We start from the raw sequence: 23,611 nt of genomic DNA on the forward strand, positions 1-23,611 counted from the left end.
AACAGTAAAGTATGGCAAGCGAAACGGCACACGCGCGTACGCGTGTAGATGCGAGGTATGGAACGCCATACGCTCAAAATGATATTCTTGTGACTTTTCCACCCATATCCAGGCCATCCACACACGAATCAACTGATGTCTCTTTTGCTTCTGCGTGCTTGCGCTCCTGATCCTCGGGCTGTGATCGTACTAGCAATGCATGCATGCAGTTTGCAGTGCTGGTGGAACACGGCACTCCCGATTCACAATCGCTATGCGCACAGAATTCTGGGCTGACTGGATGTGAAATTAGCCAACACAATTTGTCTTTTCTACCGACTTGTACTTCTTACACTTTTAGATTGTAAGAGCGTTTCTTTGAGAAGGTTTTCTCCAATGATTTCATTGTCGTAAATGGGATTGAAGGTGAGTAATTTAGCCAAATGCAAAAGATGTCGAGAGTCGAGCTACGAAGGGCTTCCATTCATGACACTTAAGACAGTGTCAGGCAGTGACGCCATTTGATAGTGGAGCGTAAATAAAACATGTCATACTCATGATAATCATGCAATTTTAAGACTGGGGCTAATGTGACTGTTTTAAGCCCATTCGAAGTAGACATGTTATTTTAGTCGGTCGTGTGATTTAAATGAATAAATGTCCGGTTTGCCAGTCAAAAACGTGTGCATAGGCCATACTATAGTATAGCTTTTAATGAGTGGTATGATGATGATTGTGGTGGTGTATTGTTCGTCGTGCAACGCAGGTATACACGTTCACACCTACTCACTAATTAATAAAGGTCGAATATAGAAAATGAAGACATCGAGGCACTCCGAGCGTACATTGTAGAGGGGAAGGTTTTATTGGACGCTCTGCACGGAGGCGAGTTGTCTGAGCAAGTCGCTCGTGATGAAATTGTAACACACTCTGCATTTTTACACAAAGAGCAGTCGGTATTTATACATGTAGAACAGCAGAGAGGTGACTCACCTCTCTGGTATCAGACAGTGAAACAAACAAGTGGTCAGTGTTGACAAGCGGTTACCTTGGAATTGTTTTGAAGAGAACCAGCGGGGAGGATAAATGAGAGAGGAGGAGAGAGAGTGGGAAAGACGGAGAAATCGGAGCAGAGAGAGAGAGATTGTGGAGGAGAGAGAAACAGAGAAAAGTTGAGCTGCTACAAGCTCATAACATGTTATGTTGATAGCCAGTGCAGTGTGTAGTGTTGGACAGAACAGATCCCGTTATCCCGGATACTAACTACCACAAAGACATGAATTTAATAAAAAGAAGAAGAACTTTAAAGAAGCTGGAGTGTAAGAAGAAGAACGTGCTGAAGAACAGAAGTGAAAATGTCAGGACAAAATTGTAAATATAGCGACCCCACAACATGTACGTGTTACTGCATGCAACGAGCCAACAGGGTTACTGCAGGGTTACTGCTACCAAGTCTCACGCATTCTGCGTGAGACTCAAGCATTTAGGGTCTGTCTCACGATCTCACGCATGGCACCCATTTTTCTCACGCATCTGGTGAAGTCTGCAATTTGGGCCAAAAATAAGGAGCATATAGCTCAAAGGATTAAAGTGATAGTTGCAATTGAAGGTATATTTCCCTTTTGCCTTTCAAAATTGCACCAGATCGCATCATTAAGAGCTAATAATTTAAAATGCATAGCTCCCTATCATGGGAGGGGGACACCCCCTCGTTCGCGCGCGCATGCGCGCGAGCGCCGAGATGCCGAGTCATAAAAATCTCACTCATAAAAGTTTTTTGAACTTGGCATCTCTGATTACTGTAATGTTACTGGTAAAAGTGGATATTTTCGCGCGACTAATTTTTTGCGCTTGGCCGGGTGAGAAGAGTTTCGCATGTTTTTAATTCCGCGGAATCAAGACATCACGCACAAGAACATATTAGTCCATGGGCCAGGCCAGATGTTGGTACCATCTGAGGTGGCAAAACCTTTTTGGTGTCATTTTGTTTGTCGGGCATAGATATGCTTATCAAGCTATGATAGCATTTCCAAATGAGTAGCTTAGTCACAATAAATGAATTTTGAACCAATTTGGTCTCGTTGCTATATCCCTATACTTCTGAATCAAAACTAACCGCTATAGATACAAAGAAGAGCACTGTTTTCTATGTTCACAGGTGTTCTGTTGTAAACGCGGCGCACTTCGTCTTTATTCAAGGCAGCGAAGGGAATATTCAAAGGTTATGATGTCCACAGCGCTTAGTCTAATATTCAAGACGGCGAAGGGAATATCCAAAGCTGATGATACAGTGTATATCCCTTTCTCTAAAAACAACAACAATAAAAAAGCAATTCCTAGTGAATTTTACCGTATTTTTCAATTATTTGTCATTTTCCGGTGCAAACGCGACGGTGAAAACGCTAATACCACGCCAATGTCACTTTATTTCCATCCAACAATGAAAGAAAATGCAAAAACAATGTACCGGTACACTACAATGCATTATAATAAACAGTGTTGTAAATGGACAGAGGGATTTTTGTTTAAAACTGTGTATTTGTTGAGAGGGTAGTATCAAAACAGTATAGATAATCCCTTTTATTAGGAACTTTAGATATGATAACGGTACATTGTTCTGGATAAAGACTAAGCGCACCGCCGGACAGCTGTGGACATCATAACCTTTTGGATATTCCCTTCGCTGCCTTGAATAAAGACTAAGCGCACCGCGTTTACAACAGAACACCTGTGGACATACCGAAGACAGTGCTCTTCCTTGTATAGCGGCTAGCTTCGATTCAGAAGTATAGGGAAATAAAAACGAGACCAAATTAGGTAAAAATTCATTTTTAACCAATAAGCTACTCATTTGGAAATGCTATCATAGCTTGATAAGCATATCTATGTCCGACAAACAAAATGACACCAAAAAGGTTTTGCCACCTCTGGTGGTACCAATAACCCATTTTTGGGGTCTTGGCCCATGGACTATATGGCAAGCAAAAAAATTCGTGGGCTTTTATTTTCGTGCTAGTTTCTGGTTGCGCGAAATGCGCGAAAATTTCAACACTGCGAAAATTTCCACTTTTGCAGTAAATTTAGGCTACCCGGTACGCCATGACCATGGCCCTGCCATGGCACCTGTTCACAGAGTTCCCCTTCACCTGTTAAACCTATGGCTATACTGTTGGTCCGTAGTTATGGGTAAACTCGGCCTAGCGCCTAGCGGGTAAATTCGGCCCCCAGCGCACACATTACAAGTGGCCGAGTTTACCAGCTAGGCCCCTAGGCCGAGTTTACCCATAATATGGTACTACACGTGGTGTAGATTCTATATATGGCATAGAACTCTATGCTTTTACGTGCGGTCAAATTTTGGAACTGGAGGTTGAACCTTGGTGCCGATTTTCTTAAGTTAATACTTGTGAACGATATTTGCCATGTTGATAAAGTGTTCTTCTCACTTCTATTTGAGGAGTCTAACTTATTACTATATTAGTCAATTTAGTGTTCAACTTGATGATGTTGGCAGCCATTGAAATGATTTTTCTGTTTCAGCATTTTTCACGTAAGAAAGAAAGGATGATGGTTGAGTTCTATGCATGCCTTTCATGTTTTGTAAAACGCAGACATGCAGGTACATGTAGTTAAGGTAAGATATGTCCTTGTTAGTAGACTTGAAGCATATTGATAGAAAAAATAATGTGTTTTGAATTGAGAGCATGATCAGTAAATTAATGATAATTTCTGTGATGCTCACGCAATAAACCTTTTTGTTTGTTTTTCTCTACAATGTGTTGCATTTCAGTTGTTGATTCCTTTCTGAAATCGGCGGCGGAGAGGCTAGAAGTTCAGTTCTGGGTGGTTTTTGGAACACCAACCATGATTGACATCACCATCAAAACCCTGGACTCCAAGACGAGGCAGTTCTCAGTTCCTGAAGAAGTAAGACAACCATGTACAGCGTACATGTTCACTGACACTGATAAACATGATGAATGCTTGAGCTGTCAAAACAACACTCTCATTTGCTAACAATTTGCAGTGATAACAGCAAGTGTTGATGATAATAACATCATTTCAGACTATCCAAGTAAATTAGGATTCTTGCACTGGGTGACTAGAATCTATGGTTCTTTCTCATTTTAATTGCTCTCATTCCAAATAATTTAAAAGTAGGCCTAATGTTCTGTATCATGTTCCAATCAACATAGCTTTTGTAAATTCAGGAAGTGTCACAGAAGTAGGCCTATGTACAATATTTCTACTGTCAATGTCAGTTATAAAACTTTAGCAACGACCTAATGCATGAAGGCACCATGTGTACCTGATTACTTTCGTTGATTGATTAAAAAAAATCCTACATTGTAAATGAAGAAATGTTCATTGGCTTTAACTACAATGTAATAATGATTCATACTCAAGCTGATGTGAAAAACACCTTGAACATCTCAGGTATTTATGCTTTTGTGTGTTTGTTTGTGTATGGTTAGTAATTGTTCAATTGAATGACTGGTCCAAAGATGACATTAAGTTACAAAACCTGAGGAATACCCTTCACAATTTATGCCTCACCAGTTACCGTATCTCAGTGGGGAATGATGAATCACATAATTAGCCATTGGTATGCCAATTTGTCTGAATACTCTTCTACAGGAATTGAATTCGTAGATTCTCTGCTCAGCTATGGTACTTGCTGTCAGCTGTTGCTAACTGTGATCTCTAAAAGAGGATTGTTGCAGACTGCAGGGTGCTTCATAAGTGTTGTTGGTTTTCTCTAACCACTTGGTGGCTTGGGCAAGCGAAGTTTCTAATGGTTGCAGAACACTTACGTGAACATGAATTTTACTTGCCCTGAAAAGAAAGTCCAAAGATATGAGGCAGCAATAAATTCACCTGTAAGTCAAATGCTTAATAAAACACAATCATTTGCATAAACAGCACATGTTGGCTTGCATAACAAACTTGCGCTGTAATTCGATTGAGTATTGGTGATGAATTGCATAGGGACTTCTTCACTTACAGTAAGTGTTGGAAAGTTGCTGAAATGAAATTAAAGTGCATTGAATCACTTAAAGTCGTTATCTCTGGGCTTCTAGCGATCTGCATGGTTGACTTTATAGGTTTGAAGGGGGGGGGGTGGTGAAAAGAGGTGGCTTCAAATCTTTTTGCTAGCCCAATTCGGGCAAACGTTTTCTCATTATTTCAGTACAATTGCCTGACTTTCATTTTCACTTGCTTCGGGCAATCGGGCAAGCATTTATGCAGCACCCTGAGATTGTCCCCTCCCCTCCCCTCCCCTCCCCTCCCCCCACTCCGCTCCCATTATTTGAGACATGCTTTCTTTCTCTTTTATACCCCTCACTCCCTTCCCCTCCCCCCCCTCCGCTCCCATTATTTGAGACATGCTTTCTTTCTCTTTTATACCCCTCACTCCCCTCCCCTCCCCTCCCATTATTTGAGACATGCTTCTCTTCTCTTTTACCCCTCACACAGCTGACTGTCAAAGAGTTCAAAGAGAGAATTGCAGGGTCTGTGGTAAGTGTGCTTGGCATAGCAATTGAATATTTATGTCAAAAAAAAAAATGACGTTTATAAAACCCAAGAAATTCCCTTCGCAATCTGTGCCTAATCAAAAATTGTGATGATTCACTTGATTAACTATTGATATGCCAATATGTATGAATACTGGTCTACAGGGTCACTTTAAGATTCTGTTGTAACTGTTGCAATCCGTCACGATGGTAAGAAAAAGATCATTAGTTAGTGTAAGAATTTCTGGGTTTTTTTAACCTATCAATACAAAAGTATTTGTGCAATTGTTGCATGGATGAATTTGTCTGAAAAGGGAGGGCAGTGATTATCTTAAAGGGAACGCAAACCCAAAGAGCAATGTGGATTGAGTAAAAGCATTAACATTAGTAGAACAGATCAGTGAAAGTTTGAGGAAAATTGGACGATCGATGCAAAAGTTATGAATTTTTAAAGTTTTAGTGTTGGAACCGCTGGATGAGGAGACTACTAGAGGTTATGACATATGAGTGGACAACAATATAAAAAAGAAAATATAAAAGGGATTCCACAAAAACTTACTTTTCTAGCAAAATGAAAGAGTACTTGACAAACCGCTTTCAGAAAGCAGGGGGAATAATTAGTACCCCCAACATATGTCAGTATCAAGTTGATGGAATGTGTAATTTTCATGAAAAATGAATTTTTATTAAATTCCCTTTAACTTTTCTTTATATTGTAGTCCACTCATATGTCATAACCTCTAGTAGTCTCCTTACCCAGCAGTTCCAACACCAAAACTGTAAGAATTCATAACTTTCTCATCGATTGCCCGATTTTCCTCAAACTTTCACTGACATGTTTTACTAATGATACTGCTTTCACTCAACCCACATTGCTTTTTGGGTTTACGTTCCCTTTAAGGAGTGAAACAGAGGCAACAAATGTGCAGAACTTTGAAGGAAACCTGCTTTTATTTCAAGCTACAGCCTATTTGAAAGTCAGTGAATCATTTAGACTGCCTCGTGGGTGCAGCCCTTGGGGTGTAGAGTGGAGTTTCTCTCAAATTATACCGTTTCCTCCGCCAACAGGGAATCTCCGCCACCACCCAGCGCCTCATCTTCTGCGGACAGGTCCTGAAGGATGAGAAGAAGCTCAAGGATTATGACCTTCACGGAAAGACCATGCACCTGGTGGAGAAGGCGCCCCCGCGCCCAGCGGCCTCCACGGCCAGAGCATCTCAGGGCGGTGGGACCTCGCAGTCTGGCAGAGCGGGGTCCTCGTCGACGAGCACCACCCCGCCCCAGCAGCCTGGTCTGGCCAACTCAAATGAAGTCCAAGTGAGTGGACTTTTGCATACATGTACATCTTGTGTTGTGATCTAGTGTTCGTTCTGGTCTGCACTCCTCAAGTAGAAGAACAGAGGGTTTGAGTTCTGTCATTATACTTACGTATGTCCTTGAGCAAGACAAATAATTCACAAAGCTGCCCTCTGCCATGGTGTGTTGATTGGTGCTAAGTAAGGAAGTTTAGTGTTAAAGTGATTGGATTTTGAATTTGTGCATCTGAAGTGGCTGTGCGGCTGGAATCACCCTCATCCCCCCCCCCAAAAAAAAATGTGATTGCAGCTAATTATTGTGTAAATACTGTATATGCCATATATTTTGCGAATCTAGATTTTCGTGAATCGGGAATACCCGACGATTTCGCGAGTGGTTAAATTCGCCGTCATGATGGAGTCCTGTACTGAATGGAGAAGTGTTCACGCGTACATCACATTCACATCGGGATCAGAGTCAATATTTTCGTGTGTGTTTAATTTCGCGAATAGCACCTGACTCGTGAAATTCGCAAAAATAAAAACCTCACGAAATATTCGGCGTATACAGTAGTATTATTGCTGTTTACAAGAGCCCATTCAGGTTGTAATAAGCTTCACAAGTAATTAATTGTGTTTTGTTTTTGTCTTTTTTTCTTTTCTAGAACATCGTGCAGCACATTCTCGGTGCTATGGGTGATCTTGGCCGGAATGCAAGAGTGACATCGCAATCATCAGTGAGCATTCATTCCTCATTAACACTCTTTCATCTGAATTACGCAAGAATAAAGATTTTGTTTTAAAGTCACGAAAGTGGAGAAAGTAACGACCACCTGACTCTCGGTAAATCTTCTAACCTGGCATCATACAGTATTCTAGCTTCAAAGAAGTTTATTGTGGTTTGTTACTTGCATGGATCTTCATATTTGCGTAGTTAAAGGGCAAACGGACCTTGCATATTTGTTTGACAGAATTAGTTTCTTGCATTAACCCTCTTCCCACCGGGGGGGGGGGGGGGGGGGGGGGGGCATTTTGGCCCCCCCTCGACGTTTCGTGTGATTATTCCGCAACGCGTGATGCTCTCACTGCAACATTTTGTGACTTTTTCTTTCAAGTATCGCGCAACTTTTGAGACCAAATTTGTCGCTCCCGGGCATACCGTTTTGAAGCCACGCCCCTCTGAAAAAAATTCGTCAACCCAAAAATTACTCAAAAACATGATTTTGTGTACAAATCCAATGTAAATTGTGATTTTGCAATTAATTCATATAAAAATAGATATTTTTACTTTCAATGGCCGATAATGATTTATTTTAGCCTGATTATGCTTTAAAAAGTTTCTGCAACAAATTTTGACGAAAAAACAACAAAAACAAAAAGTAAAAAACAAAGAAATACATAAGAAACTCAATAAACAATAAAATACATAAGAAATAATTATGAAGCTGAATTGTTGCTTCAATGTTATTGTTGAGGATATTGAAAAAAATGTGTTCACCAAAAATTAGAAGTCTTGGAGCTTTATTTTTTTATTTATAGGCAAAGAAATATATATATTTTTGCATAAATTAGCATAAATCAATTGATATGAAATACATAAATTAAACTTTGAAAAATCTAACTATACAGTCTTGTAGATTACATTGGCCTCTACCTTAGTGCAAATTTTCGCGAGGATCACGCGATCCACGAGCGAGATCTGAAGGGGGGGCCAAAAAGGCCCCCCGGTGGTTTCAAGTCCCTCAAAAAAATTGGTGGGATTAGGGTTAAGGAGATTCTGTGAGAAAAAGTGATGTCCCCGTTAAACATGCATGTGGAGAAAGTTGAAGGGAAAAAAAAATCTTGCTGACACTCAAATGATCAAATCTGGATTGCTGGCTTTGTAATTCTACTCCAATTTTGACTGTTGTTTTATTGCATTTATCCCAGTAATTGTCTTCTTGAGAAGAATTCTCTTGTAACTTTGCATTCACATCCAGGGAACGAAAGTAATGTGATCATGGGTTAAACATATCAATGCAAAAGAAAAGTCCCTTTTACCTCAGAATATTCTCCCCAGGATCGGAAGTATGCTGGATTAAAGAAATACTGCAAGGAGCCCAGAACTATGCTAGCAGTTTTCAGACATGGCATGATGAAATGATTCATAATGCTCCTTAATGGGCATTTCAAACAGCTATGACAACAAATAATCGAAAAGTAAAGGTACATTTGTTCAGTAATTCAGTGAAAGAATTTTCATCTTTTTTTTTTCTTCAATGATAAGATCCAACATTTCAAACAGCAACAGGAAAAAGGAGAAAAACAAATGTTATTTAAAATCAGTGAGATATAGAGTTCTCTTAATTCTATGATAACTATATTTGTTTTTGTTTTTCTTGTTTCTTCTTCTTCTTCTTCTTCTTCCGTAAGAGTGACCACAATCAACTTGCTGATTATTCTGTCACTTTCGGGGAGGTCTAAGTTGTACAAGTCTTCAAAGGGTTCAAGTAGTTGCCGTAGTAATCATCATCCAATGAATAAATAAGTAACCAATAAACTGACAAGTCCATCAATAATAGTAATAATAATAACAATAATGATAAAAAAGAAAAGAAAAGAGTGCTAAGCAACTACTCCTGGGCCGAGGCTCGTGACACAAATGTGTCGATGGTATTGGCCTCGACCACTTCCTGGGGTAATCTGTTCCAGTCTTTGACGGTTCTTGGTAAGAAGGAGTTTTGGTGATAGAGAGTTCGGCTGGGCGGGACCAGGTATTGGTGGCTGTGAGTTCTTCTTGGACGTGTAGGGAGTGGTTGAAGCTGTTCTTTAATCATGTTGACATGTGCGAGGTTGTGCGTTATCTTGTAAAGCATTGCCAGGCGTGCAATTCGGCGACGGTCTGCAAGAGAGGGCCACTGCAGCTCCTCTAGCATTGCTGTTACACTGGATGTATTGTGGTAGCGCTGCATTACAAAACGTGCTGCCCGTCTCTGTACAGCCTCAAGCATCCTGATTGACTGTTGGGTATATGGGTCCCAGATGGTGTGGCCGTATTCAATAATAGGACGAACGTAGGTCTTGTATGCAACTTCTTTAATCCTCCTCGATGAGATCCTGAGGTTGCGTCTGATGAAGCCAAGAGTTTTGTTAGCTTTAGCACAGATTGTGTTGATATGCTCTGACCAATTCAAGTCTGATGTGATGGTGATTCCTAGATATTTCACACTGTTGTTTTATTTCACATTTTAGAGAGATGGGACTTCAGTAGACGTTCACATCAACCTTGGCCCTGTCCTACCGGCACTGGCTCTCCAGAGCGAGTCCCACATGCTGATGTTCAACATCCTCTCCATGATACACCACACGGACAACCTCATCAACAGACTGGAGGTAAAAAAAAAAAAAGAAAGTGAGAAGAACGATGGGTGCACCAATATGATGGGTCGTCTAGTGTGCCCATGTTGTCTTGAAATTGTTCACTGATTTTGGTGCTGCAATTCTGGCCTATCAGTGCTGTGGTTTAGGTTGCTACGTTTTCACTGAAATATGTGGGTTTTGGACATCTCACATGAATTCACCCTTCATGAACCATAAATACTGTTTATAGTCCATGCCCATGATGAGGCATACATCGTATGTATCTACACTCTGCACATGATTCCGGACCTGGTGTCATGGGCAATGTCAAGATAATTTTGCGTGGTTTTGTATCCCATCCTGGTTGCTTTCCCTTTTGGAAATTTTGGCATATAAATTGAGTTAGTGGTAATGGAGGTATGACATGACTACTTTAGAGAAAAAGCTTCTGATAAATTCAGGCGAAAGAGGAAGGGCTTATTATTCTATTGCAACATTCGTAGATTAGACCTGGTTAGAAACTGAAATCCCACCACCCGACTTTCGCCTCATGTAGGCAATTCACCCTACCCAGGAGGGTGCTGAAAACAGACCAGCATGTGATCCACAGAACACAACATCCGGACAGTCTGCTACCACTAGCACACAGACGGCATCTACCACTTCGACGTCGACATCGACTTCGACATCAACGTCAACATCTACGGCATCCACACCCACCTCCAGCTCCTGGTCGCCCATGGAGCCCGAGGAGCCCATGGACACCAGTGCAACAGAGAGCCAACCTGCTACCACGGCAACTGCATCCCCCTCCTCCTCCTCCTCCTCCTCCTCCTCCACCAACACCACTACCACTACCCCATCAGCTCCAAGCCCCAGTGCTGCGGATCAGAGACCAACCAGTGGAAGTGGCAGTGGAAGTGCCAGCACCGGGAGTGGTGGTGGTAGTACAAATGCTCAGTCCACGGGAACACAGACCAACCCTGCTCCATCGAATTCCAGGTGATTGTTTGATGATAATCGGTGGTATACATTACTCCTATACATAGTCTGGTTCAGTCCTTTGTGTTTGTGTGCTATGCTTGTTGTTGTTGTTGTTGTTGTTGTTGTTGTTGTTGTTGTTGTTGTTGTTGTTGTTGTTGTTGTTGTTGTTGTTGTTGTTGTTGTTGTTGTTGTTGTTGTTGTTGTTGCTGCTGCTGCTGCTGCTGCTGCTGCTGCTGCTGCTGCTGCTGCTGCTGCTGTTGTTGTTGTTGTTGTTATTAACGTGTATTTTATTGTGACAACATACTTACATGCTTGCACAAATACACACTAAACTTTGTATGTTTGAGTAATGAGTCGACATATGTTCAGGTGATAATAATGGAGGCTGTCTACTTTCCAGGGAAGCGAACATCTGGCCATCATAATCTATACTAAATATGTAAGTATGGAGGCTTGAAAATGAAGTCCCACTAATATTTGTCTTTCTCAACAGAGCGCTCAAACTTTCCAAATGTAGCACAACACGGTATGGTTCGGTTTGCGTTTGAGCGCTCGAACGCTCCCCAAGACTCTGATACTGTACCTAAAGTTGGACTTGTTTGTTGCCGCCTAGGTATCCCAGAGTGACAACATTGGTGGGTGGCCTCGAAGAGCTGCAGCGCCTGTGGCGGCGATTCAATCCGCACCTCCAACGCTACCAGGAGGTCCTCAGGACAGATCCCACCTTCTCTTCGGTGAGTCTCAAAACCTGCTAGACTTAGGTGGGGTGATGGTGTGAAGGCAATATGTGAAGACTTTACCAGCAGGGTGGAATTTTAGGTGTGCATGTTGGCAAGAAAACACTATAGGTTGGAAGCACCTTTGTCCAAATTCACAAAGGTGGCTTTAAAAGCACATTCTACGGTCTAGATTGAGTTCACCATGGACCAAAACATTGCGAAATAGCCGTAACTTGCGTATGCGTGTATTGTCATGTATTAATTTTTGGAAGACTGTTGGCAATTGTGATGTGTCATGCACCACTACGCAATTGAGACTTGCATAAAAGAGATTTAAATTTCTCAACTAGTTTGTTAACCCGTTGAGGATGGACTTATTTTGCTACAACATGCATTTCCCATAGGCACCTGTCCGAGTATACTCGGGACTCGTCTTCAACGGGTTAAAGTCAATATATTCAAACTTGTGATGGTACATTGTCAAACTTTGCTCACTGAGATGTGTGATGATGTTCAAAAGTAGAGAAAACAGTACAGCCTGCAAAACTTTCGAGAATTATGCTGACACTATCAAGAGATCTATGAACAAATATCATGCTAGATAATTTTTTACTAGATAATTGATTCAAACACTACTTTCTATGGGACATAAGTATGGTAATTCTGTTGCTCACTAATTTTTACCTTGTCTTAAAGGAGTTTCGTAGTTTATACACTGACTGTGGTAGCATAAAGTGCTATGCAGCTAAGGGTTTGTTTGTTTGTTTGTTTTTTTTTTTTTAAGTGGAAACATTCAAAGTTAAACATTGCCCTTTTACAGTGCTGACCTAAAATGAACTGGAAAGCTGTCCTGACCAATAAGTTATGAGAAATGGGATTTTGCTAGGGGTTACTCTGTATCAGAACTACAAGATACCACACCAACTTTACTGAAGTATGACAAGATTACTGTTGTGTCCTTGTACAGGTATACCACACCAACTTTATTGAAGTGTGACAAGAATACTGTTGTATCCTTGTACATTATGTCATATTTGAGAAGATTACTTTTTTTTAAAGTGAAAACTAAGTTTCGGTAAGTGCTTGAGAACCCGTCTAGCACCATTTCATTTTTTCTTGCAATATATCGAAAGAGTCCACTAAGAAACTTACCTGGCTGACGCGGTTTGCCGGAATGATGAGTCGGTTTGGAGTATTTTAGGAAAAATAATAATAGTAGTAAAACCGACTTTTATTCCAGAAGGCTCCAGACTAACTCGGTCTCGGGAAAAATTCGACCCTACTTTAGACAATTCACACGCAGTTCGTGATCGCCACATTCTACTGGTAACTGCATGATACCAAATGAGGCCTAACTGAATGGACAGGAAAACGTAATCCTGTACAAACAAAACATGACAGCGCGCGGTCCTCAGTTGCTGAGACGCGCGGTCTTTGGAGTTTTTGTTGTTGTTTATCAAGCGCCTCTGATTGTTGTAGAGGTGCTTGATAGGCGCACACTAATTTTGCATGCGCGCAAAAGAGGTTTTTGATGCGCGCGTTGTAACAACTCGGACCATTACTGCGAGAGTCAGAACACGAAGCGCTAGTTTATACAGGCCTCTCCCATAGGACAACACTGTACAATCAGAGGGACAACCATTACATCTCATCCCGCCGTCAAAGCAAAGCCGAGTTATCCCCGAGTCCGAGTTTAGCCTGACCCCGTTCGGGTAAGTAATGAGACTGAACCTTTTTATGCCTCCGCCACGAAGTGGTGCCGGAGGCATTATGTTTTCGGGTTGTCCGTCCGTCCGTCCGTCCGTCCTTCCGTCCGTCCGTAATGAATTTTGTGGACAGGGTAACTCAGAGTTCGAAATTGGCGATGGTCCGCTGGCCATTGGCCACCCAAAATCATGTCGGACTAGCTAAAAATCATAAAATTCTGAAGTAACTAGTCCGTCTGGCTAGCCAAAATATTGCTTCAGTGTCAAAATTGATTCTAAGTAGTCCGCCTGGCTAGTTAAAAAAAAAAGTTAAGTGCGACCCCTGTAAAACTATCAAAACCTTTTGAGGTATCCTAATGAAACTTGGCATGTGTGTGTATCAGGGGGTGAAGTTGTGCCTATCAACTTTTGGGTGCACATGCTCAAGGTCAAAGGTCAAAAGGTCAAGGTCAAATGCATAAAATTTCACTATTTCCTCCATATCTATGCAATACCTGAAGATATTTTCTTGAAACTTAGTGTATACATGTATTACCCAATTAAGATTCTCTGGTGAAAGTTTGGGGTCATGAGGTCAAAAGGTCAAAGGTCAAAAGGTCAAGTAAAATGTTAAAATTTCACTTTTTTCTCTGTATCTTGGAAATTGTTCGAGGTATCTTTATTGAACAAAGTATGTATGCATACATGTACTGACTGGCAGTGGTTATCTAGGGAATTTGGGGTTCATGTGGTCAAAGGTCAGGGGTCAACGGTCTAGGGCAATACTTCAAAATTTTACTATTTTCCTTATATTTATGCAATGCCAGCAGGATTATTTTTTTAAAACTTGATGTATGCATGTATAACCCACTAGAGATTCTCTGGGATTTTTTTTTTTTTGCCAAGAAGGTCAAAGGTCAAAAGGTCAAAGATCAAGTGAAAGTGCTGAACTTCTTTCTCCATATCTCGGAAGTGGCTCAAGTTATCTTTAAATTTAGTACATATTTATGTATGTTCTGCCTGACATTGATTCTCTTATGAATCAAAGGCCAGATGAAAATGATAACAATTTACTGTTCAATACAGAAATTGCACTTTTTCTTTATACCTTGTCAATTACTCAAGTGCGTAAACTTATGAAAGGGTCAAAGTCGAAGTTAAAGTTCTTAAATCCCCAAATACATGCTCTCCTATTCATCCAATTAAACATAGGTCAAGGAAGGTGAACATTTGATACATTTGTGACAAACATGTGATTCTAATATTTTGCCAATTTTGTGAAAATGTAATCACACATTGTCCACATGTACTATAGGACCTATTAGGAGAATCATGCATTATGGCGGAGGCATACCAGTCGCCATAGCGACATTTCTAGTTGGTTAATATTTCGCGTTTTCCTCGTTACCCATCGAATATCTTGTCATAACATCGTTATCCTGCACATTTCCTAAGCATACGTTCACATTTGGGAACGAAATTTGACAACTTTTGCAGGCATACCAGAACTTTGTTTGGGCTTTAACCTTTTTTACCCCATGTGATTGATGTTTCTCAGGCGCAAGACCGCCGCGACGCCCAGAGCACTGTCAACCTGTGCAACCAGGTCCTGCACACACTGGGTCACATGAACCACGCCTTCTCAGAGTTCATGGTGGATCTGTCTGCACAGCCGCCCCGCACCATCCGTGCGCCGGCCCCTCCATCCACAGTCCCACGCATTCCACTCCGTGTAAGCAAGCACTTTCGATATTAAACTTAATCGTAGTATTGATGTTTAAAATTATGATATGGTTTCACTTACCCAGGGTAGCCTGTTCAGTGTAAGCAATATTTCCTTGGAGGGCCCTGCCTTCATTGTTATTACCACAGCATTGCCATTTATACTACAGACACACAACAGGAGTGTCACGAAAAGGCCGTTAAATTTCTCTCTTTGTATTCATTTTGCAAATTAAAAAAAAAAATGGTTATAAAAACTACCAGTATTTTTTATATGTACGTATGTGTGTGTGTGTGTGTGTGTGTGTGTATTAAGCAGCTTGAAGGACAAATGTCAAGAGTGATAAATGCATGTCAAAATTTTCATTGTTTTTGAACAATACTGAGAAAAATGAAACCCCAATATTCTTCTTGAAAGTACATTCATCTGTTTAATTTTTGTACTTTGAATCCATCTTGATGGACATTTATCACTTCAATTTTTTCCCACACTGTGTCCCTCTTCAAATTTTCTGCTGGTAGATTGGTGGGGTCAATCCCAATCAGGTGACGGTTGGTGTCCCAGGCAACAGGGCGGCTGCTCCTCCTCCCCCTCCTCCTCCTCCTCCCTTCTCCACGTCGGGTGGGGCGCAGACACAAGGGGGCACTCAGGCTTTCGTCACTGTCACTTCTGGTGAGAAGCCATGGGGTATCCTCCATTTGGGATATCCTCATTTTTATGTTGTTGGCTAGTTCTGTATGCATGTTTGTGTTATGTTCATGTCTGAGAAAAGTATAAGCCAGTTTTTAATTAGGTTGTGCACATTTGTACAAATAGCCTTTATATTTTTTCCCCCAGGTGGTTAGGCACTTTGCAGTGACATGATGCATAAGCTTGCCTGATGTAACAATTTGTTGAATTCATGTTCAACCAAAGAATGTATACGCATAGACCAGGTAGCCAGAATGGCACGTCACTTGAGAAAGCATCCATTTCATTGTTTTGCATTAAATGCATTAACAAATATTTATACCCCCGCCAAACGAAGTTTGAAGGGGGTATATAGGAATCAGCGGACGGTCGGGCGGTCGGGCGGTCGGGCGGTCGGTCGGGCGGTCGGGTGGGCGGTCGGTCGGGCGGTCGGGCGGGCGGTCGGTCGGTCCGTTGCAAATCTTGCGTCGCGAACTACTTCCTCAGTTTTCAACCGATTCCCATAAAACTTGGCACAGATGTGTGCCTTGGGTTGTAGATGTGCAAGACGTATTTTTTGACAGTACCCAAAAGTACGTTGCCATGGTAACGGCATATTATGGGCAAAAATGGGTAAAAATCTTGCGTCGCGAACTCCTCCCACAGTTTTTGATCAATTTTCATGAAATTAGGTACAGATGTTCATCTGAATATGTTAATGTGCAAGACACATATTTCCGCAGTGGCAAAAAGTGTGTTGCCATGGTAACGGCATGTTATTGGTAAAATATAGGGCAAAATGCTTCATGGCAAAACTGCTTCATCAGTGTTCTTCCAATTCTCATGGAATTCATATTGAATGTTTGTGTTAGGATATAGGTCAGCATGACACATTTCTTGACAGTGACAAAAAGTAAGTTGCCATGGTAACAGCTCACATATTATGAGCCAAAATGATGGAAAATTTTGTGTTGCAAACTACTTCCTCAGTTTTTGCCCAATTTCCATGAAACTTGGTACAGATGTGTGCCTTTGGTTGTAGATGTGCAAGACGCATTTTTTGACAGTACCGGAAAGTACGTTGCCATGGTAACGGCATATTAATGGCAGAAGATCAAGGAGAGATCTTGCGGATTTAACTACTTCCTCAGTTTTTTGACCAAAGCTTATGAAATGTGGCACACACCTTGATCTTGGTGGGAAGATGTGGAAGACATATTTTTCGGACGTGTTGGAAGCTGCGTTGCCATGATAACGGCATATAAATGGCAGAAGATCAAGGAAAGATCTTGCGGATTGAACTACTTCCTCTGTATTCGACTGAAGCTCATGAAATGTGGCACACACATTGGTCTTGGTGGGAAGATGTGCAAGACATATTTTTTTGACGTGTCGGAAGCTGCGTTGCCATGGTGACGGCATATTAATGGCGGAAGATCAAGGAAAGATCTTGTGGATTTAACTACTTCCTCAGTTTTCGACAAAAGCTTATGAAATGTGGCACACACAATAGTCTTGGTGGGAAGATGTGCAAGACATATTTTTCGGACGTGTCGGAAGCTGCGTTGCCATGGTAACGGCATTTAAATGGCGGAAGATCAAGGAAAGATCATTCCTTGGGTAAGACTGTCGTCACGGGGCGGGGGTATTAATCACCTTCAGTGATATTTTCTGTTGTTATTGCCAAATACTAGGCTTTAATGAACACTTTGTTGCTATCAGGTAGATGTGCTGGCAAGTGCCAGTTATAAGGATTTTTTGAATACTCATAACACAGAATCTTATCTCTGAATTTAAAAACCAACTTGCTTGTTAGTACACCTATCATTGTCCTTACACTAACACTGTCAAAATACTGACACTAATACTATGTTATGTTAGTGACACTGACACTGTGTATTAGTATTGACACTGACACCGTCATTATACTATAAGCGCTACCACTATCATGGTACTGACTCATACACTGTCATGGTACTGACACTAACACTGTCATGGTACTGACACGTACACTGTCGTGATATTGACACTGACACTGTCATGGTACTGACACTAACACCGTCATGATACTGGCTCTGACACTGTTTTGGTACTGACACTGACACTATCATATTACTGATGTGAACACTGTCATAGTACTGACACTATTAAAGGACAAGTTCACCTTCATAAACATAAGGATTAAGAGAATGCAGCAATATTAGTAGAACACATCAGTGAAAGTTTGAGGAAAATTGGACAATCGATGCAAAAGTTATGAATTTTTAAAATTTTTGTGTTGGAGCTGCTGGGTGAGGAGACTACTACAGCTTGTAATGTCATATGCGTACAACCGTATAAAGAAAATGTAAAGAAAATTCAACATATTTTCATTTTTTTCGCATAATAAAAGAGCACTTGACTTGCCGCTTTCTAAAGGCAGGGGGAATGATATTACCCATAACATATGTCGGTAACGAGTCAAGGGAATGTGTACTTTTTTCAAAAGATGATATTTTGTGAAATTCTCTTTATATTGTCCTTATATTGTTGTACGCATGTGACATTACACACTGCAGTAGTCTTCTCATCCAGCGGTTACTGCACAAAAACTTCAAAAATTCATAACTTTTGAACGGATTGTCCGATTTTCCTCAAACTTTCAATGATGTGTTCTACTAATATTGCTACATTCTCTCAATCCTTGTGTTTATGAAGGTGAACTTGTCCTTTAAACACTAACACTGTTGTGGTACTGACACTTGGCATTGATGATACAAGTGTGCATGTATTTTCTGGTGTAGGTTCCAATGGAGGCAATAACAACAATCAAGGGGAAGCACGGTCCAACACCTCGACCACTCCTTCATCCTCGTCATCGACGACCACCTCCACCACATCCACCTCCCAGTCGACGTCCTCCACGCCCTCTTCGGCCCCAGGATCTGGCCAGTCTGGCCCAACACCGCCACCGCCACAACAGGGGCCCCCCAGGCCTGGATTTGCCCCCTTCCCAGCCAGCATGTTTCCCCCTGGGCTGATACCAGGCCTGGCTCCCGGCATGCCCCTGCCTTCTGGCATCACCATTCAGCAGACCAGAACCACCACAGGTGGGTGTCACCGTGCAAAACATGAAAAATTCTATACAACACTGTGTGTTGCCACATTTACTTAACCATACCCATATAAAAAGCAGAACCAAAGCCGAAAGATGGGGTACATAGTGTACGTTACAGCAGTGCATATTTGAATCGATTGCCTTTTCTTCACTGCGTCTTCAAGCTAGTTGCCTGTGTATCATACAAAAATGGAGAGAGATTTCATGTGCTTGCTTGTGCTGGTCATGTTGTCTACAGGGTATGATATAATGTTATAATTTGATCTGATTACAATATATAATCTTTTAATGCGACACTGCAGGTATACCTATGAGATAATCAAAGATGTTGTCACTCTTTAAACTATTTTTTTTTTTTGGGGGGGGGGTTCATTTGTTTTAAAGCAAGGTTGCTATGAAAAGGAAGTCTATCGATGGCAGAAAGTGGCTGAGCCATCCCTCATGTGATACTTAGTAGTTCAGCTGGTCATGCAGTTTGTATGTTGCCCTCCCATTGACATATGTGTTGTATGTGATGCTTTTGAAATCTTTATCTGCCAAAGTGATGGACTTGTCCAAACGATGTTTATATAAATCACTCATTCACAAGAGGTGGAAGGACATCTGTAGATCATGATTTTGACCCACTTTTCTTTTTCCACCGCAGCTGGTGGCCTGCCTTCGAACGTGATGCAGGGCTTCGCTCAGATCATCAGCCAGCAGATTCAGGCGGCCGTGAACGGAGCACGGCAACAGCAGCAACAACAGCAGCAGCAGCAACAACAACAGCAGCAGCAGCAACAGCAGCAGCAACAACAGCAGCAGCAACAGCAACAGCAACAGCAGCCGAGATCTCAGCCCCAGCAGTCTATGAGATCACCATCACAACCAGGTACCTACTCAAACAGTCAGGAATTCGCTGCCACTGCAGATCTTCAGTTAGCAGAAACATTGTACAGGTGTACAGAATCATATAGTGGGCGATGTTATTACTGCTGATACGTAGATAGTTGTCATTATCATTATGTTGTTTTACTATCATCATTGTTAATCGTTAGTGATGTTATCACCAACATTGTTATTTTTATGAACATTATTGTCTCCGCCGAACGAGTTCGAGCAGGGGACTATGAAACGGGCTCCGTACGTGTGTGTGTCCGTGTGTCCGTCCGTCCGTCCGTCCGTCCGTGTGTCCGTGTGTGCGTCCGTGTGTGATCAAAATCTTCAATTTGCTACTTCTCTGTCATTTATGAGCCAATTTTGATTCTGTTTGCTTTATATGATAGCACTACATGGGAGCTTTGAAACTTCTACACAGAATTTCAGTCGTGACCTTTGACCTTGACCTTTGACCTATATTGTACATTTTGCTACAAAATGCTACTCCTTCGCCATTTCTAACCCGATTTCGATTCCGTTTGCTTTATGTGATGGCACTAGGTGAGGGCTTCAAAACTTCTTCACAGAATTTTGACCTTTGCCTTCTTTGACCTTTGACCTTGATTTTTGACCTATATTGTACATTTTGCTACAAAATGCTACTCCTTCGCCATTTCTAACCCGATTTCGATTCCGTTTGCTTTATGTGATGGCACTAGGTGAGGGCTTCAAAACTTCTACACAGAATTTTGACCTTTGCCTTCTTTGACCTTTGACCTTGATTTTTGACCTGTATTGTACATTGGCTATAAAATGCTACTCCTTCGCCATTTCTAACCCGATTTCGATTCCGTTTGCTTTATGTGATGGCACTAGGTGAGGGCTTCAAAACTTTTACACAGAATTTTGACCTTTGACTTCTTTGACCTTTGACCTTGATTTTTTACCTATATTGCACATTTTGCTACAAAATGCTACTTCCGGCGGGGACATATATTACGCACCGCGTAATTTCTACTTTTCCTTGTTTCTTTAGTTCCATCTGGCAGTGCTACAACAAACACAACGTCAACCTCTTCTTCAGCCTCAGCTCCAACCAGTGAGCGGTCCACAGGCGGAGTCCACACCTCAACAACACCCCCGGGGGGCAATGCTGGGCAGCCCTTCCACACCTTCAACCCCTGGACGCTGCTGCAGTGGGACCCGCACCTCCCCTGCAACTCCCGGCACCGGGGCACGCCCCTGATGACTGCCGGTAACCAACGGCGACAGGGCCAGCAGCATCCCCAGCAACAGATGCCGCAGCAGCCACAATCACAGCAGCGTCAGGAGCAGCAGCCAAGGGCAGGGGCAGGGGCACAGGACGGGGTGCAAGAGCAACCCTCAACTGCTCCCGATGTCCACCCAGATGATGCCATGGAAGTATGTGCTCCCCTTGATACCAGCTCTCTGTGTAGTTTTATCTCTTACTGAGTTATCCTAACTCATATATTCATATTTCACTTCACCAGAGGATAAAGGCCACCTTGTCAGCTGAGAATGATAAGGGCGTTACGGTGCCTCGAACACTATGGCTTTAGTGGCAACTTAACACGCTTATCATTCTCAGCCGATGACCTGTGCATCTTTGGTGGGCCATTGATACCAAAAAAACAAATGCACAGAGACACTCCTCTTTATCATTGTTGCTTTCATGCAATGGTTATGTTTCTTGTTACTCATTACAGGTCTTGCATGATACATTGCCAGCAGTAGTAGAATGCACATTTGCATTTCATCCATTTTGTTTTCTGATAATTCAACAAGAATGAAATAATCATTTATGTAATAATTACTTAAAGTTTCTTTCTTTCTAATTTTTTTTTTCATTTTCAGGAACAGGCCTTCCATGACATCGTTGGTGGTCTTGTGAGCGCTCTTAGCAGCCAGGCTAATGCACCAGGTAAGAGAAGAAAGGCTCCTGCACCCAGGATGGATTTTCTTTTTTCCGGCTCTTTTGTTTTGATTAGGGATGTGTCTATCAGAGTTCTCGCACACCAAATTTTGCCACTGTACAACTTCTTCAAAGGGTAAATCCCATTGAGAAGGATACGATCACATGCTTTGTTGGGGTTTATAATGCTTAAAGGCACTCAGTCGTGGCGAGTGGTTTGTGCAGCACGGAGACGAACGCAACACGCTGTCACCCCCATTCTGTATCAAATGTAGTGACCCCGAATGAGAATAGCGCTGGCTCAATGGGTCAGCGAACAACATGCTAACCTACAAGAGCTCTATGCTACAAATCTCCTAACCCAAAATGGCTGTCCGAGCGAGCCACGCGAGCTTCCGAATGGACGCACACTCTCAGTGCGCATGCGCATGAAGAGAGGCCAAAAGAGCCATGCGTCTTCTGGCCTCTCTCCTCCAATCACCGCAGCTCGCGGTGACAATGTTTGTGTATGATGCGTACACACACACGCACACACACACACACACGTGTCTCAGTGGCAGCATTGTCCCACACGTTTGTGGATATAGCACCGAGTCTGGCATTGCGCAATTGCATCCACAAACTTCGGTCGTTCGGAGTTTACGTACCATAAGGGATGGCGATCGGCTGCCTTTAACCCTTTAACTCTAGCTGGAGGGCTCCTTCTCTGTCTCTCTTACCTTCTTTCCTTTTGCTTTTTAGCTCACCTGAGCCAAGGCTCAAGTGAGCTATTGCTATACTCGTAGGTAATAGTCTGCAAGAATACGTGGAAAGTGAATTTGTAATACTCAGTTGAGTACCAGACACCTTGGTCTCTTGTTTCTTCTCCCAATTATTCCTTCTCTGTCCCTTCCACTGTCTGTCAGCTAGCCCATTTCTCTTTCCCTTTTCTCTTTCTTTGAGTTTAACATGGGAGTCTGAGGAAGTGGGTGACGTTAGCCATGTGATATCCATTTTTGCTCAAACAAAATTGCACAACTGACAGCGACAGCATGCGTTGGCACTTTTAACAGCATGTCACGTGATGAGCAATCGACCAATCGGATAGCTACATTCGTTTTAGGTATATAAACTGTGATGCACCACCTTGTTACTTCCCTCTCCAGTGCTAGTCCAAGCCCACATGCGAGGCCCTGAGGTCGTCAACGTCGGAAGCGGCCAGGTGGGGGGTCAGCCACGTGCCGGGCCCCAAGTGGTCAGACAGGCACCCAGGGCTGGCAGTGGCGGGGGCGGGGGCAACTTCTCAGCCCAGCAACTCTATTCGGCCATCATGATGGCCACCCAGGCCAGCGTCATGCCCGGGGCCAGTAGCCCCACCGTGGAGCAGTTTCTGACCAATTTGTCCCTGGAGCACTCGTTTGGGGATGGTGAGGCGCTTGTTTCCTCAGATCTTTCATAGACTGTTACATGTCACATTCTCATTATCTATAAAATGCATTTTATGTTCAGTGTACGTGATGCCATTGTCTCTAATATCATGGAAGATGGAAGCTGTGAAATAACTTGTGATTGAAAATGAGCCATGCTCATGAGCAATGAGCAATGCTTCATAGTTATGGATATCTCAAAGTCACTGGATTTATCATGCTAAAAAATGTTGTAATACCACAGTAATATTTGTATTTTCATAATCTGGTAGTAACAGCAAAATTTGCAAAAGTTTTATGTACAGCTCTTCTTGATTTTTGTTACACAGCAAGAAAGATTGACAGTGTTTTACTGTTAGCCACTACAGTTTTAAAGTGTGTCTACAAGGAATGAGAAAAGATATCCGC

General features: G+C 42.2%; 1 protein-coding gene across 1 annotated transcript in view; it reads left to right on the forward strand.

Moving 5' to 3' along the window:
- The first annotated feature begins 251 nt into the window (after positions 1-251).
- The window catches only part of LOC139744405 (large proline-rich protein BAG6-like), a 69,476-nt gene continuing 46,116 nt past the window's right edge, over positions 252-23,611 (forward strand). Inside the window, exons 1-16 of the mRNA XM_071654848.1 lie at positions 252-405; positions 3,770-3,906; positions 5,458-5,499; positions 6,564-6,812; positions 7,456-7,527; positions 10,022-10,162; positions 10,686-10,879; positions 10,970-11,131; positions 11,727-11,847; positions 15,076-15,249; positions 15,762-15,927; positions 18,693-19,004; positions 19,653-19,827; positions 20,899-21,286; positions 21,740-21,806; positions 22,943-23,203. Coding sequence (XP_071510949.1) covers positions 3,844-3,906; positions 5,458-5,499; positions 6,564-6,812; positions 7,456-7,527; positions 10,022-10,162; positions 10,686-10,879; positions 10,970-11,131; positions 11,727-11,847; positions 15,076-15,249; positions 15,762-15,927; positions 18,693-19,004; positions 19,653-19,827; positions 20,899-21,286; positions 21,740-21,806; positions 22,943-23,203 — 2,587 coding nt within the window. The 5' untranslated portion in view covers positions 252-405; positions 3,770-3,843. The remainder of the gene's footprint in view (positions 406-3,769; positions 3,907-5,457; positions 5,500-6,563; positions 6,813-7,455; positions 7,528-10,021; positions 10,163-10,685; positions 10,880-10,969; positions 11,132-11,726; positions 11,848-15,075; positions 15,250-15,761; positions 15,928-18,692; positions 19,005-19,652; positions 19,828-20,898; positions 21,287-21,739; positions 21,807-22,942; positions 23,204-23,611) is intronic.

Source organism: Diadema antillarum, unplaced genomic scaffold, assembly GCF_040938485.1.
Source record: "Diadema antillarum isolate AM-2024a unplaced genomic scaffold, OU_Dant_1.0 scf00000035, whole genome shotgun sequence".
Lineage (NCBI taxonomy): Eukaryota > Metazoa > Echinodermata > Echinoidea > Diadematoida > Diadematidae > Diadema > Diadema antillarum.